The 27,878-nt window shown below is 38.2% G+C and overlaps 1 protein-coding gene across 20 annotated transcripts in view; it reads left to right on the top strand.

The window, feature by feature from the left end:
- The window catches only part of RIMBP2 (RIMS binding protein 2), a 593,145-nt gene that overhangs the window by 526,171 nt on the left and 39,096 nt on the right, over nucleotides 1–27,878 (top strand). For 9 of the 20 annotated variants that reach the window (XM_089653746.1, XM_089653735.1, XM_089653741.1 and 6 more), the window contains 5 exons: nucleotides 14,327–14,444; nucleotides 18,558–18,742; nucleotides 22,816–22,984; nucleotides 26,224–26,327; nucleotides 26,858–26,929. In XM_089653746.1, the coding sequence (XP_089509872.1) occupies nucleotides 14,327–14,444; nucleotides 18,558–18,742; nucleotides 22,816–22,984; nucleotides 26,224–26,327; nucleotides 26,858–26,929 (648 nt within the window). Of the gene's footprint in view, nucleotides 1–14,326; nucleotides 14,445–17,581; nucleotides 17,735–18,557; nucleotides 18,743–22,815; nucleotides 22,985–24,673; nucleotides 24,740–26,223; nucleotides 26,328–26,857; nucleotides 26,930–27,878 lie in introns of all 20 variants that reach the window. The other 11 variants (XM_089653728.1, XM_089653730.1, XM_089653729.1 and 8 more) reach the window with 3 other exon arrangements.

Below are 27,878 nucleotides of genomic sequence, written 5' to 3'. Positions count from 1 at the left end.
CTTTTTGATTTCTCAGTTAGCACTACTTCACAGGCTATAGACCATGCTCCGCCCTATTCTTTTGCTTCTAGTTGCAGTTCTTTGCTGTCCTTTCTGTTTGTCTGTTTATTTAAGAGAAGTTCTAATTATAATTGCCGGCTCTTATTTTTCATATTTATTTTACAGGACAACTGAAATTACATTTTACTTAAGGGTTAGCTGAAGGATCCTTAATATATATATATTATTTTGAACATGAATGGGCAGTGTGGATTTCCTCTTATAGATTATCCAGGCTTTTTTCTTAGGTTGTTCTATCACTGGCATAGAAAGGATTTGACTGAAATATGTAAACATTTCTTTGCGTTAACTGAGAATGCTTCCGGAATCAGCACATATAATATCTGGTTAGTTTGGGAAATCATCTGATCCCCTCATAACTTGCAGTTTGACTGGCTTCATATTTTTGGCTTGGGCTGCTATTGCACACAAAGCATTCTGAAACCCAGATTTTGAATGATTTTCCTAGTAGCCACCTTAGAACTCTTTCTATTCATGGAAGGGTCATTTCCAGCCAGGTTCTTTGATAGTCAAGTGAAAATGAAATTATGTGAATCGTTGGGATAATTACAAGAACCACAGTGCAGATAAAAAAATGTGTGTTTAGATGTTTTAGGTTTTTTTTTTAAATTATATATTTAGCAAGGATATGGTGCAGAAGAAGAAAGGTTATGGGCAAAGTGGGTGAAGGAAGGATGTCCTGCCAATCAAATGCCTTTTTTTCATACAGTTTGCTTCAGATTACATATGTAAGACAAAATGACATAATCTTTAATTCAACGTTTAGTTAATTTATCAGTATGGACCTACTTTGGAGTCAATTCACTAAGAGATAAATACCACGTGAATTTTTGCGTTAAATATGCATTATTTACCAAATGTGTAAAATATTTATGTTGTGAAATATTTAGTGCTTACATTTTGCATTATTTTTGGCATTGTTTTTTCACTTTTTTTTTTTTTGCAGGCTAACACTGCACCAGAAAGCACACATCAATATTGTGAACGTTAAAAACGTTCTAGAGTGCTTTCATTCACAAATTGATCTCCCTCTAATGAAACATTAGTATTTATTTATAGTGAGCTCAGAGGAGAACATTCTCACACTGACAAACTGTATGCTTTTTACTTCCTGGCCAGTGCAGAGTTCCCCTAATTGTTATTTTGTACATTTCTAAAATATCGCCAGCAAACACCAGGTGATAAATAACGAATGTGTGTGCTTTTTAATAAATTAACTTTTTTTTTTGCGGTATTTATCTCACTATTTTAACAAATATGCAGTATTTACTTCACATTCGATATTTTACTTTGATGAATTAGCTCTCTTATTATCTTATGTGATTTTTTTTTTTAAAAATGAGTCACATGACTTTCATATCGCATGCAGTAACCTTTAGTGAATTAACCCCTTTGTCTTTAAAGTGTATGTTTAGATAAATTTTTTATGTTTGTTTCTTTTTGATTTTGATAGCATAAGTAATGATTATTAGAACCCACTGACAGATTTTTATTGCTGGGGTGATTCAACCTATTTGTCCTGGTGACTGTTGTTGCCAAAAAAAGGGGGAAACCTTTCCTCTTTTTAGAGATTTCCTTTCACTTCCTGCTGTGTCTACAGAAATAGAGACAGCAAGATATAATTTGACAGGGACCCCCCTCCTTCCCCATTTATTTTATGCTTAATTATATATACTTAATTTTTCCAAATCTATTTAGGCCAGTCACATGATGTGCAGGGTCCTCTTCCTTGACAGTGGACGGTTCCCAATGATTTAGAGAGCAGCGCTGACTTAATGATGTGAGCGCCATTCTCCGAATCATTATATTGTGTGTTCAGAGATCCATGGTGATGCCCCTTAATGGGGTTGGTCCATGACAGTCTGTACTCACAATATGTCTTCAGTTTTCCAGGTTTGAATAAGGTTGGGTGTCATTAAGTACTGTGTGTGTCAAATCTCTTGAAGTTGAGTACTGCAGCAAAAGCTGCTTTGTTCTTTTTCACTGCTGCTGGAGGACATTTTGAAAACAAAAATACAATTAGCCCAGAGTTAGACTTAACCTTTCCTTACTCTATCCAAAACTTAAAAAGGAGGAGTTTTTAGACTAGATAGAGTACTAATGAATTCCACAAGGGACATGCTGCTAAACACAAAACTGTAAACAGTTTACAGTTAATGCTGGCAGTGTCCTCAGAAAGGACAAAGGAAAACAATCTGCTTTGTTATTCCGGCTGTTATGTATTCTCTACAAATAATCTCTGTGTGTTCCTAAATTTCCCCTGACTGTAGGCCTGCTGAGGAGGAAGCTAGAATGACTGTGCTAACAAAGCAGCAGACGATTCCTTCTCTTCTGTAAAATAGTAAATTCTTGTAGCCCAAAATCTCCGTGACTCGTATAAAGGTGACTGTGCATATGGTCATGTCTCATGTGTTGTTGCTGAAAATGTAAAGCCACCAGTTATCAAAAATAAAAAAAGTAAAATCTTTGTGCTTGACAAAACACCATCTGTATTTACAATATCATTTTGACCATGCTGTAACTGCTATTTTGTTAAAGAAAATTATTTTTAATAAAAAAAAGTGTAATAACAGTCAAAGCACCATACATACCATACAAGATTAATAGTGCCCTAAGTTGAAATGAAATGAAAAGCAAATAGTAACGTTCTTCAGCGTAAATCAGGACAAAAATGCACAAATATATGTAGCAGCTGCACTGAATTAACCTAAATCCTCCAAAGGGTACCAACAAGCAGAAATGAACAGATCTTCAGGCAGTACTCGCACCAATAAAACAGATGGAATAATCCACTTTATTTCAGCTACAAATTAAAAGCCTTCTCATAGAACAATGTATCATATAATTACACAATTTCCACTGTTGCTTATAAATGATCAGTAGCACTTGTAAAAATCACCGGCTGCAAGCTGACTAATGTGGTGTGCTGGGCCTTGTAGTTCTATACAGAATCCATTGTCTGTTCGACTGTGCATGGCAGTGTACAGTAAAAATACCAGAAAAGAGGAACAGGAGTGCTTAAATACCACCAGCATCCTGGCAGTAGACATTCTAGTGGATCATGGTACACATGCTGCGTGATGAAAAACAAAAAAGATGCTTTCTTATCCTGGTGTCATCAACCTCAGCCAATCTATTGACAGGTAAAGTGTTTCTTTAATGCACTTTCATTAGTTTCCTTAATCATTAAATGTCCAAATTAAGTTTAAAAACCTCCTTCCGTGCTACGCAGTCTAAACTAAATAGATACAGCCTATCCATACAAATCTTTATTAAAGGTCAAGTTCACTTTTTTGGGCAGAATTTCACTTTTTTCATAGTAAACAGAGGCCTTTTTTAATGTATTTTCTGGCCAATTCAACCAAATGTGCTTATTTCTCATTTACTGCATCTACAGCAGCTTTGAATTTTCACCTTTCTGTTTGAAATTTGAAAAAATACTTCTGATTCCATCAACGCTTGTATGTAGATCATGTGACATTCCAAGAAGCTTTTTCTCCCATCATACACTGCCTTAGTGCATCACAGAATAGGGCACACTTACCTGCTTGGAGTACACCTCCCTCATTACCATACCACCTCTTGTGGATTGTACAATCTCCTTTAGATCTACCGTCAGCTATGTAGTGCAAGGGCCTGTTTGATTTGATACAAATCGAATAGATTATTCAGGTGGGTCATCCTATTCCATAGTTTTGGTACATCTGATAGAAATTGTACAGAGAATGTATAATCAGATTGCATAGTCTACGGCCATCTTTATACAAGTACATGGGCGGTAGTTGATGGAGACACACGCTGTCAGGACCCCGTTCACATCTCTGGATAGCAGAGAAAAACATAGACTCTGCACATGTTTTTTGGTTATTTTGAAGTGCTTTCACTCATCGTGCATAGGGCACCTCATTCACTTGAATGGGATGGCAAACGCTCCAAAGAAGCTCCAGAACTTTTTTTTAAAGCTGCAGGTTTTTTTACTGCGATTTTTGGTGCACATGCAGCGCATTTGTCACATGGCAGACACACACCTGCTACCTGCACTTGGAGTGCCATTAACACTTAATGGCAACAAAAATGCAAAATACATGTTTTATGTGCAGTTTTCCATAGGTTCGGAAACACACAGATGTGAATGATGTGTGTAAACACACACATTTCACTTTCAGGCCTCATTTACACCTAGCATAGTGGAAGTGCATGTTTTTTGGCTCGTTTTTTTCAAGACACATATACAGTACACATGGCAAAGTAGCTCATGGGGCATCTTGGAGTGTTGTGGTTTACATGGTTTTTAGTGTGCACTTTGCTGTGTATGACGCTTGTTTTTTTTTAATCATGTGGCAAAAATTTGAATTTGCTTCCGTGTTTGAGGTGCCGTTACCAAATAATGGCAACAAAAGTGCGACTAGCTCATTTTAGGTGGTCATACACTATACAAGCTGATTGTACAATCTCTGAACAATCTCCTTTAGATTTACCAAAACTATATAGTAGGAGGACACACCTATCTATGCAATCACTCTGTATCCAATCATGCCTATATAGATTGTAGAGAGTGTGATGAGCTTTATAGACTTCTAGGGACACAATTCTCCTGCTTTCAGTACTACAGCTCTGCTTCAGCGGATTAAGTATATCCTGAGTAGTAACAGTTTTTCCAACCTAAGGGATGGATAGCATAAATGATGTGCCTAAGGAGAAACTGTAGTGGAATGGAAGACTATAGGGAAGGAGGCAGAATACTAACCTCTCAGTTTTTTTTTTAGAAAAAAGGTTCACAAAAGTGAAGACCCAGGGAAAGAAAAGAAGAAAGATAATACAGAAAATGTATTTTATTTAGTTTTTGTTTTTAAGTATAATACCCAGACCCATGTAATGAGGAGCATGATATCTAAACACTGAGATATTTTAAAAGGAGAATGGGTTCTAGCATCAAAATTGGCTGGGAGACCAAAATATATCAGGAGGTTGGACTTGAGATCTTACCAATGGTGAAAAATAGCAATATGGGCGGTAAAGCAGGGATTAGCAAGTTTAACATGGGCTAAACAAAACACGAGTTAAAAACATGAATCAAGGAATGTTTTTGTAAAATTCTACAGGGGAAACGTAAACATTCCCCTCCCCAGACACTATAATGAGTTCCACAACAAGAAATTTGAAAGGGATCAGTTTTTGGAGGATTGAGATAGTGAAACCTGATTGGCAGGGGGGAATTTTGTTAAGAAGATTTCAAGATGTGAATCCAAGTGGATTTTGAACCCAACACAATTACCCCTGGAGGAATAAGTATTGACAACAAATTGTTTATATTTGACCAAGTTTTAATACATAATTACATAATAGCACTTGGGGGTTAAAATTTTGCTTTGTACAGTATTTTGTATGTGGGTTCCTTTTTCTAGTTTTAATACTTATTTTATTCATTAACAATCCGTGTTGGATAGGCTGTATACATTTGATTTAGATTGTGTGGCACAGAAGAGGTCTTTTTAAGTTAGTTTGGGCATCAAATGGTTAAAGAATCTGGATGCGAATGAAAGTGCTTTTACGGAACACTGTAACTGTCTATAGCTTTTCCTAGACCAAGATTGGTGTTTACCAAAAGAAACACTTTGAAAATAGATGGAGGCTGATGTCACCAGGCTAAGAGAGCATCATTTTTGGTTTTCATCTGGTGGCAGCAGTTGCAAACATGTGAAAAAAGTATAGCGAGCGCTACAGGTACAAGAGCACAAGCAGCTAGAACACCAAAAAGGCAACCAATCCTCCTTGCAATAGTCAATAATAAAAGAAAAGTAGGTGCAGCGCTAAAAGCAAAATAAAATATTTCTCTGTAGGATAAATATATAAATATCAGTGGTCAAACAGATATACCACAAGGTGAATAGTGCACTGAGTCTATAAAGGGTGCTGAGAGCACGTACAAAGTTCTCATCCCAGGGTGATGGTAGTAAAAGGTAGAAGGAATCCTGGAAAACAAATAGAGTGCGCACTCACCAGAAGTGCGTTAAAATAACGCATGTAAGGAAGTAGCTGCTGCAAGATCTCTCCAGCATCAGGGATCTGGTCAGGTCGCACTGCGTCCTATCCACTGTCTCACCGCAAGAAGAGGTGGCCAAGTAGCATCCGAACGTGTGAGCGTCAGGGAACTCCTTGGTCCAAAGAAGTGCTGTGGGAGATGGTGCTCTCATAGAGAGCCCAATGAAGGACGCCACATGGTGTAATATTGTTTGACTTGCGTTTAATAGTCAAAAAAAGGGGGGTAAACAAAAAAGTACTGACTTATATATGATACATTGTTGTATGAGAAGGCTTTTATTTTGTAGCTTATGTAAAGTGGATTATTCCATCTGGTTTATTAGTACAAGGTCTGAAGGTCTGTTTACTTGAAAATAAAAGTAGTTTTGATAAAAGCACACCAACCCATCCTTTATCTAAAAGCAGAATTTCTTAAGCCTGTTGGAATACAGATATTTAAATATTAGTAACATTCAACACAGGGATTTTTTTACAAAAAAATATCACCTTGGCAATATGTGTATTTCCTTAGACTGTCATCTCCATCTAGTGGCCATAATGAAGTATTTTCCTGATTGTGGTATTTCAGGAAAATATCATAATATTGTCACTAGATGGAACTAAAGATAATAGGAAATACACATATTAGACACATTACTGGGATTATTCATGATGTCTGTGCGAATGCTAAGATATTAATACAACAAGTTTTTATTTATAAATAGACCCCTTATTTTTGCTTCAGTATATCCATTATTTGCCTCTTGTATATATCATACCTTTCTCTTACAGTTGCAAGCAAGGGTGTACATGTACATGCATTTTGCTTTTTAAAGCATAGTAAATTTTCCCATCTGACAAACTATAAGAAACAGTGGCTGCTGAATTTTTGCTTTCTTAATCCTGTCTCCTCAGGCCTACTAATTGGATAGTGAAGGAGCATAAACACAATGATGAGATCAGATTGGCGCTCTTCCCTCTTTAAACCTGTTCAACATTAGGCTGGCAAGCACTTTGCAGAGCAAAAAAGTCTTGTTTGGTCAGAGTGCTGCCTATTTCTCTTCCAGTCTGAGTGCTACTGTGCAGGGGTTTGTTTTAAGAAAGGGTCAACTATGAGTAATTATGTTAATTACTTATTAAACTAGTTCACATTAGTACTCTTATGTCAGAGAACAGGTGTGTAGGTACACTAATACAAGGCGATTTTTGTATTTCATTAATGTAAATGTTTTAACCAGGGCTGCTGTTAGAAACCACAGGGCCCTATAAAGCCAACCTGACAGCCCCCCCCCCAAATAAATACAGTTTACAATGCTTCAGTTACTGGTACCGATCACTCAATGTGTTCATTCAGGAAAGGAAGGGGCTGGTAAATGTGACATATTTACTAGACCCTTCCCCCACTATCCATCCTGGAGAATCCCATTGTATGCTTGCAGCTGCTTGTGGGAAGGAGAGAAGGGAAGATGGCAGAACTGTGGGGGTGATACCTCGCAGGTGAAAACGTAGAGTGAACAGGGAGGGTGATGAGTGCGGGGGGGGGGGGGGCTGGCATTTACTAGGGCTGATCCCCTGTATCATAATCCAAATTGTGATAAAATAAATATAATAAAATATGAAAATTAATCACAAATAATAGCGCTACCCCAAAAAAATAAACAAATCCACCACCAAATAAGTGCACTATTAAATAAATTGTCCAAAAAAATTATAAATAAATGAGTCCTCATAGAGTCCATTCAGTAAAGTCCACACATCACTATCACATATGATCCCCAGTAAATGAAACTATGAAGTCTTCCATCACCAGTGCAAAATCCAGTGCTTTAACACCCCATCAAAATGCACACTCACTAAAAGTTGGTGAATAACGGTTTATCCAACACTCCACAGCTTAGCTCCAGCTTAGAGATATCCAAATAACTCCATATAGTACATGTAGGTAGAATAAAAATACTCACCATAGAGCAATAACGTATGTAAAAAATTTATTCAAATATCTCCCCCATAAAACCACACTCACATTGAGTTAGAAAATATCAAGCATTTGTTAAAAATCCTCCATATATGAGAGCTACCAGCTCTCAGCAGCATCACACCAGCCTGCCTGCAACCAAGATGGCGTTGTTGCGGTCACATGATCCAGACACGTGGGTCAGCGTACATGGTGACGTCACTGGTTAACCACGCCCTAACACATTTCGTCATACGACTTCGTCCAAGGGAATGGTAAGCAGTACGTGGAGCGTGCTCTTAAAGAGCCGCCTCCTTTCTCATTGGTCACTATAATCGATAACACCTGAAGGCTTGAATATAAATGAGTGGTGCTGATGGTCAGATACCTTGAATGGACTAACTGCACCACATGCTCACAACAGCACCATCTTGTGTCCAAATTATATAAGACAGCAGGATAATTAAATTAATATAACCTAAAACTAAAATTAAATAAAATACATCACAAATAAATAAATAATTATTCTAAACATTAAATAAGCATTAAATATAATAATCATTAAATAAAAAATGAAAACAGTACATAAAACAATATATAAATAAATTCTATAACTAAATTAAGCATCACTAATGAAACAATTTAAGTCCAGTTTAACATTTATACCATTCGGGGACATGTATGGCTGTATGGCTCTCTCTGGCTTGTATGGCTCTCTCTGTAGCAGCTGAAAGACAGCTGGAGGAAGAGGAGAATAAGCCAGCTTTCAGCCGCTGCAGAGAGAGCCATACAGGGGATCAGTCCCAGTAATTGCCCCTCCACCATGCTTTCTTATCACCCTCCCTGCCCGTATTTGATGCACCCAGCTGTCTGAGCCCCCCTGCTGGCCTGGGCCCCATACAGGAGGACTGATGGTACCCTCTTATCCATGGCCCTGCCTTTAACTACTGGAAATCATCAAAGTACAATGTAATATGCTGTTACATATTAATAACCTTAAAAAAATTAGCCCTGTAGAACATTTTGTGCATTGACATAATGTACAGTACATTTTAAAGTTTACAACATTTGTTTGGTAGTATTTTTCTCATGGTGGCAATCATTTACTAAAGTGTGTCTTACTTTGTAAGAGCTGTCTATATTGCCTTAGCACAGCACCCTATGAGATTCATAATTGCATAGCAGGGATTGTTCTAATCTTAATGGCTACTCTGAAGCAATACAGACAGGTCTTATGGAAGACACATTCATTAATAAAATGTTTTGTTCCTGTGTTTTTAGGAGTTGGTGCAGCATCGAACAGCAGTGCCTATGTAATTGTTTTATTTGTCTAGGCCATGTAATATTAAATTATCTGTATGATTTTTCCCTCAAATTGCAGCAATCAATTCCATATATACATATCTCACCTTCAAAATAACACAAAAAATCTAACTGATTCCAATAACTGTATGACCATACACTTTGCATTGGTATGGAGCAGATATCATATAACCATGGCCCACTCCACCCATTAAGGTCAGGTTTGGCAGTGGTTGCGTATCTGTATCTGTCCAGTCTTGTGAACATTCTTTGGTTGATCTAAATTCATCCACTGCTTGGATATTATTGGCAGTCATTTTTTTTGTGGTAGGCTGAAACCAGTGCTGACTGTAAAGTGCTCCTCGTCTTCCTCCATAGCCATGGAAAAATATTTTTTATTTAGCCACAGAACCATTTACAATAACTAGTGCAATGTGGATGGGCACCAGTCCAAACCATACTATGAAGGCTACTCCAAGGTTACCAGATTTTCACAATGAAATCTGGACACACCCTACTCACCACACCTACTTTTAACTACACTCACCTAATCATGCCATATGGAGCCACATCCCCCAGTTTTATCATACATTCAAAAATCGATCCCATATTTTTTAAACAATAGGCAGACATTTAGCCTCATGCATACTTGAGCTCAAAAACATTTTTTTTCCTGCCTTTAAATGCCTCTCCATGTTAGCCTATTTGTCTATGCATACATAAGTTTTACAGGAGTTTAGATGGAGGGGTCCAGTGTGCATGAAGCCCTAATGTGCATGAAGTCCTAATGTGCATGAAGTCTAAAGGTAAAAACAAACAGTGACAGTGGTAGAGAGCTGAAGTAAAGCTTATCCTGCTCTGGGTCAAGAGAAAGTAACACACAGAGCACAGGGGTCAGAAGTGTATAACACAGAGAGTACAAGGGTCTGGAATAAGTTATGCAGAGAAACAGATGAGCAATTTTGGACATCAAAAGTGTGTTTTTCTCAACAGACATAATCAAAGTTAAGGTCACATCTAATTAGTTTGGGACCCCAAAAATTAGTTGAAGACTCCAGCTGGGTTCTCATCTCACTGTTTACAGTCCAAGTCAATACAGTGCATCATTATATATATATTTATTAAAAGCATTTCCTACTGTGAAGAAATATCTGTTTAATAGGGGAATAAGTTGGATGTTTCAAAACAGACCTATAAACTAAGCAGTATAAAAAAATACCTCCTCAAATTCCTCTTACTGTCAAGTCTTTGGGTTTCTGCTGTGTGAGACGAGGGATACAACAGAGCCAGCATCAGCTATGGTCTCTCGGGCCAGGTGACCCAGAGGGAGAATATGTAAGTGGCTTCTCCTATATCATGCCTAATGTATACAGCGGCAATCACAGCACTGACTGGGTGTCATGGCAAACCACAGCACCATGTGCTGGAACTATACAGTCAGCCACCACTAGCTGGGTGCAAGCTGTTAACCCTATTTGGTCAGCTGGAAAAGGAAAGACAGCCCAGTACCTGATAGATGACTAGTGACTGCGCAGTGTGAATATAGAAGTAGTGCTGGTATGTGAGTTTGCCAGGAACTGTCTCCAGTAAACGGGGACAAATAGTCAACTTAGGTTACTCTATAATTTTAATTCTTCCGGTATATGTAATAGCGGAGTTACATTTTAAATCTAATGACCCTTAATAAACCTGCATGCATTGAGTACATTTAGTACATTAAATAATTATCTGAATAGGAGAAGTAACTGTGTTATTTTTAGTTTTCTTATAACTGCTTTGGGTACCTCCTTTATGTTTTCTGTTATTTTTCTATTTCTCATTTAAAACAACATAATATCTCACTAACTGTAAATCATCAGGTCAACTTTAAGAATACTGTGTTAAAAAAAAAAAGGTTGCTGTTCATCATTGTTTTTGTTGTGTGTGTTCTGGTCAAAAGTATTATATATTTAACTGGGAGATTATAATCAGTTAAGTCTTCACTAATGCAGGCTTTTACATGTCCATTCGACTCCGGGCAGACATACTAAAATTTCTCTAATCGTATTAGCATTGTGCTCCAATATTGTATTGTACATTCCAAAACAAGCAGCTTTATTAAATAAATATAGTCACCAGGTCCCCAGACAGCAGGTCAAATTGCATACACATTCTGACAATCTTGATCAAGAATAGTTGGTGCTCTTTCTCTTAGAAATGACTTGCAGACATTAAGTTGACAGCTCAAACTTTTATTGTGAATTGCCTCAGCAGGAATAACAATGGCTGTGTAATATACCAACCAATTGTACACTCAGAACTTGTCCTGTAAGACTCGGATAGTGAACCCTCTATGCTGTCTGCACATTGGTGGGGATTGTGAACCCTAAGATTGTCCAAGTCACAGAGTCCAAGGTGCTGTCTGGTATTCACCAGTGCACCCTGCAAGAGATGATAGGGTTTACTGCAGGATGGCTCCCAGGTTGCAGCCCTCAGACACCCCCATGCAGAGTGACCAGGGAAAGGGATACAGAATTGATGGACAATCTTATTAACAGGGAAAGGCAAAGGTCAGTACAGGCAGTAAACAAGTATGGTCAGATACAAGAAAAAGGTTGATATCTGGAGCAGAACTGAAACACAAGTGCAGAAGAACACTAGATGACACAGTAAGTACTGGAGTAATTAGGTAACACAGGGTACACTGGAGACACAAGTTTACTAAGGCCACAAGGAGGCAGAGGAGTGCAAGGATCCCTGGGCACATAGATTGTGTAGGGGTCACTGGAGTACACAAGGGTCACAATCTCTGGGAGAATGGGAGTGCAGAAGACACAGGAGGCACAGCACACCTGGAAACTCTAGAAGAAGTTAGGAACTGGGGTCTGTGGCTAAGATTGCAACTTATTGGTCAGACAAAGAGAGCTGGTCTGAGCACAGCTTAAAGTTTATGTGTTCCCATTCACACAGCATACCTAAAAATTATAACAGATACTTATATTTCTTATCTTTCTAGGTGTTTGTTTGGAGCAGGCATCAGGCAGACTGCAGCTACAATATGAAATAAGAGGAAATTCAATCTGTCCCCACTGACAAAAGAGGAACCTTTTCTCTTCTTAACATAGAATGCAGAATCCTAGAATCCTTTGTTGGTTTCAGACAGCTTTCAGATCTAGTTTACATTTGAAATAAGATCTGCCAACACACCACAGACAGGATTAATTATGGTAGACATTAACCATTTTGCATAGCAAAGCCAAACTTCAGTTTTGAGGTTTTTAAAAAAGATCAAGCAAAATGTAATCAGTAATTTTGAACATTCTATGTGAATGAGACCATGTAACAAATATAAAGTAAGTGCTATTCCATTTTGAAAGTGGAAATGCACCATAATCAGTGGTGTTGATTGGCAGAGTTGGCAACGGATGGCTGAGAAGCTACTATATTAATCTTCAGGTCAAATTGGGCAATTCCTAAAGCTGTCAGACCAGTGCAAGAGCAAAAGGGGAAAAGACTACATGTCTGTAGCCCACAAGTAAGAGATCAGCTTTGCATGTCAATAGCACTACAGGTAACAGATCAGCTTTGTAGGTCTGTATCACTACATCAGATTTACAGCTGATCTATGGCAGCACTCTGGTAAGCCACTAGTTCTCATAGGAGGATAGATGATTCTGCTATAGTGCCTATTTGTAAGGCTACAGTCCTGATATTGGGATACACATTTGCTCAGTAGTCCAAAGCCCCCCCATCTGCTTGGTACATGGGTGTCCTTTTATGAAAAGAGATCAGCGGCAATCCTGAGGATCGTTGCTGATCTCAGGTCATTAGTGGTTTAGGAAACAGAGATGATCAGCGGAGAACATGTTCTCCACTGACCATCTCAGCACACAGATGGCCAGTATATGAAGGAGCGATCGCCCTTCACTGGCGATCTGTGTTCTCCCTCCAGATTCTCCAGCCCAGAGCTGGAGAATCAGAGGAACCACAAACGAAGCAGCAGTAATTTACCGCTGTTTAGTAAACTGTGTTTGACTGATCTCTTACTGTAATCTCACGAGATTATAGTAACAGCAGCCGTTTTCCAACGTTCAAAGCATTTGTAGATCGCTTCTCCCTTCATTCGGAGAAGCTATCTACACCGCTTCATAAAAAGGCATTCAGAGGAGAACTCTCTCCTCTGAGAATGCCAGAGAACGGAGCAGCGGTCATTTACCGTTGCATGATAAAAGGACACCATGGCTAGGGAAATTTTAGTCCTTTGAACCATTCACTTTTCTATCATTGGTTATGGTCTTTTTTTTTTTTGTGGTGCTGAAGGCACTTTTTTGGAGGAATCTGATCAGAGCTAAGTGTCCCAGGGGCACTGCAGTCTGACAAATCATGAATATGGCAGCACTGGCAAAGTGAAAAAGTGCAAGCAGTCAAAGCCGAAACTAGTGCATTGCAGCTTCACAGAATGCCACATTTTACTGTGCCAGGCTTGCGCACCATGTACATCCTCTTCTTTCTCTAGTCACTGTCTAAGAAGCTAGCCTAAAATAATCTACACACCACTCCCAAGACTCAGATCACTAAATCCAAGCTCAAGGATACCCTGCCCTCTTATACACGTGTGTCATACCCTAACTGGGAACTTTGGTAGAGCAAAGCACTGTGTGAAAAACCCAAAAACCAATAGAAAGCAAATAGAATTTGCTTTTCTAAAGAAAAAGCAGTATATCATGCCATGGGTTCTCTGCACTGCTAATTGATTTATCTCAACTGTGTTTGGATTTTTTGTTCGCCTGGTAAAACAAATTATACATATTGCTTTTATAGATCTGGACTAGATTTGTTTTTTTATGAGTCACAAGAGGTATCCCTCACGGTTGCCACTGTGTCTTTCAGCTAACCTTTCAGTTAAATGTAAAGTTTAGTTGCCTTTAGAGCTTCTGCTTTAAGCTGTAGTTTGTACTCTAGTTTTATTATTCTGTACAACAGATTGGTTATGGTTATGCTTGTGTTCAGCTTCTAGGTAATCACTCTACCTTGGGAAGAACGGAGAGAGTGGATCACCCTGTACAGCGGTTCTCACATGGTAGTACAGTGCCACAAAGACCGCGACCTATGATGGTTCCATCTATTGGTTAGTTGGCTAGCCTGTTGTGTTTTTTATGTGTTCTTTGTAAGTGTAGGTGGTGTGAGTGAAAAATTGTGCTTCAATTGAGTTGACACAGTAATCAATATTCCGAAGTTTAAGATTTTTATTTTTCTAGAGTTTAATGTTTGCTGGGAAATAAGAATAAAATGTTAAATATGCAGTGTGTGTAATGTCTAAAATATACAAAACACTTCAGTTTCACAGTACGAAAAAAAATATGTTCTGAAACTAAGGCATATATGATCTGTACATTGCAAAACTTATTTTCACATTGTCTTCAAAAGCATAAACACAGAACTGAATGCATGCTAGCTATGCATTGCTTACAAGCACTAACCAGATTTAACTTTTCAGAGTATGTGCCATCTATCTGCTGTAGACAGGAGAGCACTCCATAGATCCAGCTGTGGTTATAGTTGTTCCTATTAAACAAGAAAAAATTAAACATTTCCTGTTGGCCAAAATGGATACTGCACAGATATAAAAGATAATTAATCCGAATTAGGAAATGATGATTTCATTAGCATACCTTACAATATTAAGGCAGGTGGAGTGATATTTAAATTGGTTTGGTATTTGTTATAATTGAAAATGCTCTTTTGCTATAACAATAAATACTATACTAGGTTGTATTTCATTTATATTTTACTGTAACAGATAATTCATTATTACAATCTGAAAGTAAATATTTACAGTTTGAATATTTAATCCCTTGGAAGAAATGATATTCCACTAGGACAGCACTTTTTTTTTACACAGCACAGTTACACTATGTGTCAGTTTAAATGTTGTGACCATATTCATCTACACTACCCATTTGTTTCCATTTACATTTCAAGTTCATACAACTTTTTCTTTTCCCTCCTACTTTAATTTGTAAATATTAATTTACTCTTAAAGACAGATATGCATAAATAAGATATATTCTTATTTCTAGACTTCAAAACATTTATGAGACAACTTTTTTGGCTTGTCACTGCTGATTACTATTCTATTTTGGTAGCTAAGAGTACCTTTACATATCTTACAATAGTGTCACATTTCTTTAAAAGGCAAGGAAAGATAATTGAGATACTAACATTTCCATTACTTGTGGGAAGCAGCTTAATATGGGTAGTTGACTAAGATGTGGTAGTATTGCCCTTAAAGTGAGTGTAAAGCTATTTTTTAAAATAATAAACATGTTATAATTACCTGCTCTGTGCAATGGTTCTGCACATAGCGGCTCTGATCCTCCTCTTCTGGGATCCCCCATTGGCATTCCTGGATCCTCCCCAATTCCAATTGCTAGTTCTATCCTGAGCTAAGCTCCATGTGTTTATTGACACACACAGCACTGCTCAACCCACCCCCACTCTTTCCACATAGACTGTGATTGACAACAGCAGGAGCCAATGCCTCTCACTACTGCCTCCATGTCCTGTGAGGTGAGAGAGATTGGAGAGGGCTGCTGCTCTCGGCACAGTTCTTGATCAAGTTCGGACTCAGGTAAGTGATTGGGGGGGGGGGGCGAAGACAGAAAGATTTTTACCTTATTGCAGAGAATGCTGTATGGTATAAAATCGTCTGCTTTTACAACCACTTTAAATATCGATCTTAAGAAAGCTAGTCTTACTGAAGAGAGAGTTGCATTCCTTTGCATATTGGTTTAGCAGAATAGCTTTGTGTACTTTATACTAGTGACAGGATTAATTATGATCATACGCTATAATTCTTTTAGTCTGCAGTTTCTAAATTATTCAATTACAATATTAAAAATGAACATAAACCTTATGCTTCTGGTTTCCATCCACTGGAGCGCATTTAAAATCTGTAACTATGTTCACATTCATTTAGTGAAAAATGGCCGACCTTATTTGTCAAAGTTTCCAGGAATATGAATTCTGTCAGACCATACATGTCTCATAGCTACCAGTCTGATTCAGCCAGTTTGAAGACCCTGTCATTTTGTCGATTTATGGTGGAGGGACAGGGTCTGTGTGTGCACCCCCCTCTGACCCACTGATACTTACCTTGCCAGCTCTCCCTTGACACGCCTTCCTCTAACAACCGGCCCTAAAATTCCCAATGCTAAAAGGTGTCATGTGACAGTGCTTAGGCCTAACAATTATAGGTAGACCTAAGCACTGTCACATAGGAGAACATGACATGCTCCTTCATACCAGGAAGCACCAGATATGTTCACTAGTTGAGGCCGCAGATCTTTTTAGCTTATCTTACTATTCCTAGTTAGTGTGACTAATACTCACTCATGTGAAATGCCTCAAAAAGTTGTAAACCAGAAAAACAGCAAATATTCTTCAGAAACTATGAAAAGATACTTACCATACAATAGTTTTTGTAGCCAGTAATCATAAGGATCTATTTCATCCATTGTTGGTTTCCATTAATACAGTAATAGAAGACATGATAAGTTGAAAACATACAATGCTAAACAATAGCATTTTGTAGTTCAAAAAGACCTACAGTATTTGCCGTCAAACATTCACAAAAAAAAATTAAATTATTCACTAGCAGTAAATATTCCACCCATCCACTTGGATCATTTCAGAAGTTTGTTAAAGCCCAAGCATGTTGTTGCAATGTTCCATGTTCGTATGTTACTCCAGTGCAAACACAGTTTATAAACAGTGAAAGCGACATCATAGACTGTCACTTGTCAGTAATACTGTCTCTTTAACACTGACAGGGGAACATTCAATAGTTTGGTATACCTCTGTTTCACTTTAAAATGTTCAGTGTTAACATTCCATGTCAAATCAGTTACCACCAGTGAAGACAACCAAAAAACGTTTTAGAGCTAAAGACACTGCTAAAAAATTAGGAATCTTGAAGCATACCTTGCTCGGGATTATTGTATATATCAACTTAAGGATGCTCCAACAAAGAACCATCTTTAAAAAAAAAATCCAAAACATAAAAGGGGACAAATTTAAATATTTTTTGTATGCAGCTGTGACTAGGGTTAGATATTATCTGTTTAAAAGTAATCAGTGGCTCTACGGAACATTAATTATGTGTTAAAGAAGAGGTGCCCTGTAAATTAGAGGCACCAGTCTCCATGGTCCTCTGTTCCGAATGCTCAGAGCATGTTTAATAGCTCCTTCCCTTTTTTTCCATAGAAATTACAATGGACAGTAACAGTGAAGGTGGCCATTCTCGGTCAGGTAGTGAGGGAAATATTTCACCTGTAAAAGAAGAAGCTTATTATCGCAGCATTGGAGGACACAGGAAGTGGTCTCCGCACCGTACCAGGGCTTCTGACGATAGATACGGTATGCAAAATAAAACCTTCTTCCTCCTTTTCAACCAAGAAATGGTTTTAAATTCTTCAGCTTTTATGTCTATGTAGGATTGGGTGTCAAATACTATTTTGGGATCCACACTTATTTTCTGAGGGTGCTTTGTATAATAACTTTTGATCAAGTTTTTTAGATCAGTTTTAGCTGATGGAAATAGAGAATAAAGGCCTCAAACTCTGAGATCATTCTAATGCATTGAAGGCTTGCAGATCTACTGAGTTTTTTTGTTTTTTTTTGGCCTTTAATGTGCTGTGCAATGAGCCACCACGTTTGCATGTAGTGCAGCATGTGTGCAGGGCTTACAATGCACCTTTCCCTCCATTCCCACATACCTAGAATGTCCCAGCGTAGGGGAAAGAAAGGTAGGATTGCACCAACTTCATGTCCATCATTGCCATTCAGCCATGCTGTATGTGTCGTGTAGTACCCTGCATTGCATGCACTTTCTTCCATTGGCCTCTCATATCTAACAAAAATTTGTATGTGAAGATGCCTGATATTCAGCTGTTGCTACAATGGTTTTGTGTGCTCCTTACATACTGCTTTCTATTTAAAGGCATAATTAACCAAGCTTACTGTGCAAAAGAAATTCCACATATAGTTAGCTGATGCTGACCATACTGCAGCACTGTGGTAAAATACTTGCTTTCAGGGGAAATTGGCTTTGTTTTCTTTGTAAATGTCTTGTGATGTGTGCTGTTTTGTGTACTTTTTGCACTCTGCCTCAGTGTCTAAAAATTGGTCAATACAGTGGAGCATGCAAAGACTGCTGTGTATATTTTGACTCTTCCTTCAGATAGTTATGGCAGCCGTGAGCAGATTTCATCTGAAATGTATGAGGAATCAGAAACAGATGGTGGGATGGAGGATTATCCTGCAAGAATATTTGTGGCACTTTTTGACTATGACCCAAGAACCATGTCCCCGAATCCAGATGCTGCAGAGGAAGAACTTCCCTTTAAGGAGGGACAAATAATTAAGGTGACTTCTTACACTGTATGCAAACCTTTAATTGACATTCAGATCCTGAGATTCCAAAGTGAACAAAGAAACCACTATGGGGACTGTAAGTTCTCACTGTTTTGTGAGTAGGTCAGTCATCCCCAGCTGATTAGTGCCAAGTCGGGAGATTCTTTCAAAAGAATACTTGTAAACTAGGTTAAAGTTTATGAATCTAACTTGACTAGTGTGCACTACTGTCAAATTCCTTGGTTCATTTTTGTTCAAAACTTGTAAACAACTAGCAGGTTAATGTCAAAGAGACTATAATTTTGAAACTGGCTATTTCAATGACAAAATAATACTATGTAGATCACTGCTTAGCACTTCTTTCTATTACATTATATATGCTTTCATTCAGCAGGCAATATAAGAAATTTTGACTTACCTGTATATTCCATATCTTGGAGTACAGGACAGGGCACAAGCAATTTATTCATACACCATGGGTTATAGGCTCGTACTTTCAGGTGATTGGACACTGGCAAGCTTTTGAGGACACATTCCCTTTGGGGCACCTCCCCTATAACTCTACTCCACTCCATGAATCCTCAAATTTGTAGCAAGCAATGCAAAGTAATCAAGGAGAGTTGGGGAGGGTGGCCTGTATTCTGTATTGTACTCCAATATATGGAATTTACAGGTAGGTCAGACCTTAGATAGTACAAGTCACAGGCAACTTAATCATAGACCATGAGATGTCCCCAAGCAATAAATACAAAGGGTGGGCAACAACTAGGCAAAGGGAACTGTGCCAACAGGCCCAACATAAAATACCGGGGGCAAGGATTCAAGCTCAGAGTGCCTGTGCAAGTACCTTACAGCCAAAAGCTGCATCCACAGCAGATTGGACATCCACCTGGTAAAGCTTTGAGAAAGTATGAACAAAAGACTAGGTAGTGGCCATATAAAGTTAGAAACAGAGGCTTGGTGCCTAAAAGCCCACGAATCTCCTACAGATTGGTTAGAGTGGATGTTTAACAGAGCAGGAGGATAAGTTGTTGCAGTCAAGTTCCTGATCCAGCATGCAATGATGGATTTTGAAGCAGGGTGCCCCTTTGTAAGGTCCTGAGGAAAGAACAAACAGGGAATCCATTTGTCTAATGGAAGCATTAGCTTATAGGCACACTCTAATGCCTTTGACTATTGTGGCAGTGCGGTATCCTGCCACGGTAGAAATCACAGTGGTGACCCAGGATTCTCAACCATACAGGTTGAGGGGCTCCAGGCAGTTCTCATAATGCAGAGGAAATGGGTTTATTGGTTTCCTCTTTGGTTTGTAAAGCCTGTTTTGGGACCTGTAGCCTGGAGATTTCTAAGAGATTTGGGAGGAATGAAATCTCCAGTCCTGGGCCCATGTTTTGAGAGCAGCCAGCGTGCTGATTGCACAGGTGTGTGCAGGCCTTTTTGTGGAGGCCAGGCCATGATTCTGGGCTCCACCCTCGCAGACGGGAGGTCTCTGCCTTGGAGTCAGGTGGCCTTCACCAAGGAGAGATGAAAGTCAGACTAGCTGTGTGCAAAAAAACCCCAAAAAAACCCCAACCTTTTGGAAGGAGTCTGCAGGAGACAGACATAAAGCGGTATACCTGAGAGAGCCAGAAGGCTGAAATTTGTTACATTTGTGTGATGGTGGATACCCCTGTGTGGGAAGCATTTTCGTTATTGAACTTTTTCCTTTAAATAAAATTGGGCATAAAGGCCCTTAAAAAGAAGTGAGTTGCTGTGTGCTTTGAAGAAGCTCTACCATTTTGAAGCGAGTTCCCACACTATGTTCAGGTAATGTAGAGAGAACTCTTTTGGATGCTTAGGAGCAGGGTACAAGGATGACAGGATAATGTCCTCATTGAGATGGAATGTAAAAACCACCTTTTGAAGAAAAGATTATTTTGAGTGTAATACAGCCCTGAAGTATGAGGAAAGGCTCTGATGGCTACCACAAATTCTACTTTGCTGGTAAGCATTTCCAAGGAAATATCCCTGATGGGTTCAATGGGTGGCTTCAACTAGGAAGGGTAAACAAAATATAGGTCCCAGGGAAGCAAAGGGTGCACAAGAATCACTTTGAATAGAGGTTTTTAAAAGGGAGTGTGAAGACAGAAGCCTATGAAAAATTATAGATAAGGTCAATACCTGCCCTTTTCGGCTGCTGAGAGCTAGATTTTGGTCAAGAATGTGGCAGGAAGGCCAGAATCTGAGGCAAAGCGAAATCTCTGAGGTTGAATTGACTGCCCTCACACCAAGTAAAGTAAGATTTCCAGGCACAATAAATTGTTCTTCTTGGAAGTGGCACTTCTCCCGTTCAGAAAGGTAGAAATCACAGACTTTAACACCCACATGCCACACATGTTACAGTGGTCATATGATCACCGATCCTTCCAGTCTCCTGGGCATTCCAAACTATTTAAAAGGATTCTAGGATGGGTGGAAAGGGCTTAAGACCTGGGTTTGTAACAGCATGATCCTGAAAAATAGGGTCTTGTTGGTTATTCATTGACCTGGTCAAGTTAGCTACAGTTTGACATACAGAAATAGCAGCAAGAGCTGGTTGCAGGGATGAGTGGAATCATCCTAAACAGTACAGTGAGATGTTTATTGAGGACAAAAATAGTAGGGCAAAACACAAGAATAGCCTACTTCCACCTGAGTTCAGGAAAGTTTTTTGAAAATCCTTTCAGCAGTGACTCAGTCATCATAGACTGCAGTTTTCCATCTGTTCATGAACAGGTAATGTTTTGCAGGAGAGTCAATTTGCACAATGTGTTTTGCAGACAATCAGTCAATGAACATTTTAATGTTAGCAAGCATATTGTGTGAAGCTCCATGTTCAATATAGTGACAAACTGGGGGAGAGAAATCTTCTACAGAATCATCTAACCTCAACAGTCTGTTCATTCCCCTCCAATTATGTGTCTTCTAGAACCAGCATATCAGGGTCTGACTCCAGTTAGGAAACTGAAGTGTTAGAAGAGGCAAGGCAATTCTGAGCCCTGGACAAAGATGGCTGTATAAAGGCTGTAATCTCTCCAAGAAATTGTGGCATACCTAGATGCAGAAAAATCTGCTTTTGTCAAGTAGGATCACTTGTGTGAAATAAAGCTGGAATTGGATGCTGAGGCTGCTGTTAGAACCAGGTCCTGCACCAGTGCAAGAGACGCATCATCACTCTGAGGTTGAATGTTGTGCGGGCCTTCAGTAAAGTAAACCTGATGTTTCGAATTGGCTGCCTTTCGCCTGATCTCCGCCAAAGTTAGAAGTGAGGGTATTCCCCTGTGGGATACTTATGGAGTAGACTGTGGAAGATAGGGTAAGGGTGTCCAGAAGGACAGTAACCCCCTCAGGATCCAGTGCCTGAAGAAATATTACAGGCCATCCCCACAGTATGGGGTCTGGGTATGGCTCTCACGGTTTTACAGAAGTTGCACTGATCCTGATACACTGCTATGTAGGCTTTTGAAGACAGTGAGGGATGATTGAAAAATCTTAAAAAAATAACAAAGAAAAAAAAACTAGTGAAGCTGTTTTCTCCATGAAAGAGAAGTCTATCTCCTTCAGACACTAGCATAAAACTGAGGACTAACGAAGTGAGTCAGGGGAGGTTCCCCAGATAAACATGTTCTCAAAAGCTTGCCAGTGTCCAATCACCTGATGGTACAAATCTATAATCCCTGGTGTATACGTTGCCTGTGCCCTGTACTGTATGATTAACATAGAAGAATTCTATATCCTAAATTAACAGGACAAACAAAAATTAATGTTTTTTTTTTTTTTTATGGTGACAGGATTTTAAATTTGCTTGTGTATACTAATAATCACCTGAATTCTGAATTGGTCAAACTTCCTTAACCTGATGGCCATGGGTCGAGAATGGATTCCTATTCTGAATCTAGTTAACATTTTTTGTACTTTGTCTTCAGAAAAATATAATAGCATCAGCACTGTAAATTTACTGGATCTTAAATAAATACATTGACTTTGAAAAGTATTTGGAACGTAATCTCTAAATCCTTCTGATAGAAAGTAACTTTCCTCTCTTGAACCAACCAACTCATCTATAGGTTTATGGTGATAAAGACTCTGATGGTTTTTACCGTGGTGAAAGTTGTGGGAGATCTGGCTTTATCCCCTGTAACATGGTCTCTGAAATTCAAGCTGATGATGAGGAAATGATGGATCAGCTTCTTAAACAAGGATTTCTGCCACTAAATACTCCTGTGGAAAAAATTGGTAGGTATTACAAAGTTTCTTACAGTCTGCATTATTCGTCTCCTGCTTTACCCGCTATTGACTTTTTAATGCACTGTCCTGGGATACAAGTCTTTCATTGGCTATTGGTATCTGCATATTATGCTTATCCCATTGGGAATTACCAGTAGCATTGCTCTGTCCAGATGGGTTTTTTTTGCACTTGATTTCTTCACTTCTCTTTTTATCTTAAGGTATGCAACAGCTGACCTATTATGAAGATCAGCCAAATAATTGCTTTTCACCTTAGTTAAAAATTCATGTTTTGTTTAGTTTTTCTTTACTTCATGAAAGCTTGACATGGAAAACTGCCATGACAAAGTTAAAAAAAAATGAAAAGTTAGGCAAAAAAGATCAAATTCAATAAAAAAAATCCACCTTAAATACATTTTTCAACATTTGTGAGGACCCATTCTTAAACTCCTAGATTGTGACATACCATCAATAAACATGCATAGCAGAGAAAACACTCACCTATGTTGTATCTCATTACAGTTGGTTTATGCTTGGGTCTAATGTGCATTCAATGTATAGACCTTGATCATTTTAACTAAGTATAGGTCTTCCAAGCACATCAAAGCAAGGAACAAAAACAATATACCACTGCTACTAACCTCCTGTTAGCAAACCAATTCACTCCAAAAATGTTAAAGATCATCACTAAGCATGATTTGACTTTCTCAACTTAAATTAGGCACTTATAGGTTTCCCAGTGGTAGAGGACCAAAGCAGTTATCAGGTTAAAGTGTAAGTCAAAAGTTTTTTTAGTTGTGGGGAAGGGTACGTTTTTATTGTTCTCAGTTTCCCCCTGGAGAAATACCCCTGTATTTTTGCAAGTAACTTGAGTTATTTGAGGAAACCTGTACTTGAGCGCTTGGCTTTATTGGTGTTCTGGAGACAGATTGCACTTCAGATTGCAGTGTGAAGAGGCTAAAAATGAGATACAATGTGGAGATATTGTTCCATCTTTATTATAAGACTTCTGATGGTAAGCCATAATCCATGGGACTGAGTAAAATTGATGTCTCTGTTACTTATCACTTTTAACTAGTAAGATGTTAGGGTGGTAACAACTTTATTATAGAAGGGTAATGGGAATATAATTCTGGGGTATGTTCTCTGTGTTGGTAATGACCTGTAACATGATTACAACTTGCTGCTGTAATGGCATTGTTTCTTTGTTAAACAAATTGGTTGTGGTTGGCTCTGGCCTCCTTCAAGGGGAAGCACTTTTCTCGAGTGTATTCACATGCAAACAAGCCATAAAATTTTGGTGCTTACCCCATGCTTTAACTTGCATTGCTGAACTTCTCCCTTAACTCGTGTAGTTGAAGAAGGCGAATCATAAACCCCAATTTTCTTATTATACACACGTTCTTCATAAAGAAGCTGGGAAAAATTGAAAAAAGAATAGATGTGTGAACCAATTAGTTTACTTAAATACAAATTTGTAAAACATTTTGAAGCACATTGTTTAGAATGGTTAGTATTAGTGTACATTTGTTCTAGAGATATTTACATACATCTTGACTTTTTTTACACTTGACAAACAAAAACACAAAGTCAGTTACATTCACTTTCCAAGTTGAGCGTTTCTAGGTTGACAGTAGAACTCTAAACAGCTTCATATGTTCTCCTCTTCTTTTATTTATATGCATTCCTTTCCTGAAGTCAACTGTGAACGTTTCAAAGAGAGCTCTCGCTCTGTACACCGCAGATCCAGAAAGTCTAAACGAGGTCTGTGCTAAACAAACCCTAACTTTATTCAGTTAATACACAAGCTAATATGACCTGTCTAAATATACTATGTATTTTGTAAGTTAAACTAACAAGCATGTTTTGTCCTTTGAGCTTGCATCATTTTTGACAATGACTCCTGCTGCTGTTACTCCCTAACCTCAACAGGACTGTGTATATACAGTACCTTATACACAATCTTCTATTGCTTTAGGTTGAACTGAGCTATTTTTGATCATATAATACAGTAAATACTAATATTTGTAGTTACTTCTAAGTTACTTTGCAAGTAGTTATATAAATATTAATCAAGTATAAAGTCGAAGAAAGTTGGGGGGGAAAAATAGCACATTTTTAAAATATTGATGTGATTTATGGGATTATAAAGTATACCACAGTATTGAAGAAAGCAGTATATGATAAGGGATTAAGGCATTAATTCACAACAAATAATTCATTGTCCACCCCCAGCCCTTCTCATTTAATACATCATATAAAACCAGATTTTAGATCTTATCAGACGTTTAGTTTGTGAGACTTTTCTGTCAATAACAGGGATGTTAAAAGGTGCAACGTGTCAGCTAAATTGGGTTAGTTTTCTGGATAAATCATTTCAGCTTCTCTTTTTTGATAACTAAGTGCAGTGGTGGTCAACTTAATTGATATGGGGACCTCAAATGAAGCCCCTGACATACCAAAGGGCTGCACATAATGTTCAGTGTATGTAATGCTACAGAAAACAGTCAGAGACTGGAAATGGTGCGGTGGATAGTTAGGTACTGCAGGCATGCTACATGAGATGGCCAAAGACTGCAAGCATTATGCAGGTATGGTTGAGGACTAGATACATGCCACTGCTGATTACTTAATAAGAAAACATTAATTTTTGAAGTTAATTCAATATTGTTTCATTCTACTTTACATTGTTGTGATGTTGCTTGGAGCATGCAATGTAATTAATTAAACATTTTCACTGGAAGATATTTATAATTTATGCCATTTAGGGTTAAGCAACCTAATTAGTACAGTTTTGAGATACAGCAACAAAATGAAAATGTAATAGTCCACACCGATTGCCCTGAACATCAAGACATACAAAGAGCAAAGTATATTGGGGCACAATTCTACAATGGTCAGTGCGGGAACAAAACCTGCTCATTTGAATTAACAGTTGTTCCTATGATCATTTTGAACATGATGCAGCTTGGAGAACAAAATGGTAAAAAAGTTGTAAATTTGTGCTGATACATAAACAGTGGCCATTGTTTTGAGTCATGCTCAAAGGATCATCTAATGGAGAAATATTTTATAAGTCAGGTCTAGAGGTGGTATGTCGCAGGGAATTGTCATCACTGTCCATTTCAGCTTCTATGTCCACTCCGTTGGTCTTTTGTCCAGCTTGTTGGTTTTATCATGTAATATAATTGTTGATTGGAGAGTTGGTTTTCAAATGAAGCATATACATTCTTCTGTGATTGACGCAGAGCGAAACAGGAGAAGTGGGAGGCAGCATTCAGTGTCTACGAGGAGGATGGTGGCGTTGTATGACTACGACCCAAGGGAAAGCTCACCTAACGTTGATGTTGAGGTAAAATGTTCTCTTCATCTATAAACCATATCAAGCTATAATTCCAAATCCAGCATCTCAATAATATGCAAGTAATGTTTGGTACAAAGAAAACCTATTTATATAAAATAGCACATTGTAAGCATATACATGTCTTTAAAGTGTGGTATATTAATGTAACAAAGAAGTGTTTCTTTAAAGTATGGTATATTAATGGAACAAAGAAACTTGTGCCATTAATATACACAAAGGAATTTCATGATATCACCCCCCCCCCCCCCACAGACAAAAAAAAAGCCAAAAAAACTCACTTGCGGTCATATAAGTACTCAACCTGCCAAACACATCTGATGCAGTAACTGGCAATTAGTTCACTACACAAGTAAAATGCTATTTCTTTTGCGGTTGTTTGTATTCCATGGTATCCCTTAACCTCAAAGAAGTGTGCTGACTTTACATGCTTTTCTGACATTACCTGCCAAAATAGGCAACATTCAAATTCAAAAAGCACATTGACTATCAAGTAACACTTTTCATTCTAATCTCTGCAGGCTGAGTTAACCTTCTGCACAGGAGATATCATTACTGTTTTTGGTGAGATTGATGAAGATGGATTTTACTATGTGAGTAAATGAAGTTAGACATTTATTTTTTTTATATTTTGGCAATACTTTGGTTACAGTAAACACCAACATAAAATAAACTGCCATATGACATGACTAATATGTGCTTGTTGTAAGATAATGTTTACTTATTGTATTTAACTGCTTGCTACACACCCACATTAGTTGTACTGCGAGCTGCAGGCTGGACGACATTCCGGTACATCATGACCCTTCTTCTGGGTTTGGGATGTGCATGTGTGCGCCCCCTGCCGACCTTTGCTGTGATTGGACACAGCACAAGTTTGGCAGCTGCTTTCAGCCAATGACTTTGGCTGAAGTCAGCTGATCGGCTGTATCCAATCACACACACAGTTCTGTGTTTACAAAGCACAGAACTCTACACAGGGAACAGCCATCAGGATGTGCAGGGAGAATAAACCGCCATATGGTACAGTAGAAGCAGCTGATATAACGCACATTACACATTGTTAGGCACACAGTTAACCCTTTGATTGCCCTAGATGTTAATCTCTTCCCAGCCAATGACATTAGTACAGTGACAGTGTTAGCACTGATCACTATATTAGTGTTATTATTGATGTCAGTGTCAGTTAGTGTACCTCCCAACCACTGTCAGCTAGTGCAAGATTGCCCACCACACTATCACAGCCCCTCTATAAGCCGCTAATCACCGTAATTACTAGTTTAGTGTTATTGCTGCATAAATTTCAGTATATGTGCCATAATTTGTTGATGTTATACCTTTTGCACAAACCAATTAATATACACTTATTGGAGTTTTTTTTTTTTACCAAAGAACAAAATAATGTTTTGCCTAAACTTATGAAGAAATTCAATTTTATTATCGGATATGTTTTATATAGAAAATATTATTGTTTTTTTCTCAAAACGTTTTGTCTTTTTTTGTTTATATTGCAAGAAATAAAAACACAATGGTAATCAAATA

Source organism: Staurois parvus, unplaced genomic scaffold (assembly GCF_062004578.1).
Source record: "Staurois parvus isolate SC_StPar_1 unplaced genomic scaffold, SC_StPar_1.0 ptg000719l, whole genome shotgun sequence".
NCBI lineage: Eukaryota > Metazoa > Chordata > Amphibia > Anura > Ranidae > Staurois > Staurois parvus.
This window is presented reverse-complemented; position numbering and strand designations above follow the sequence as displayed.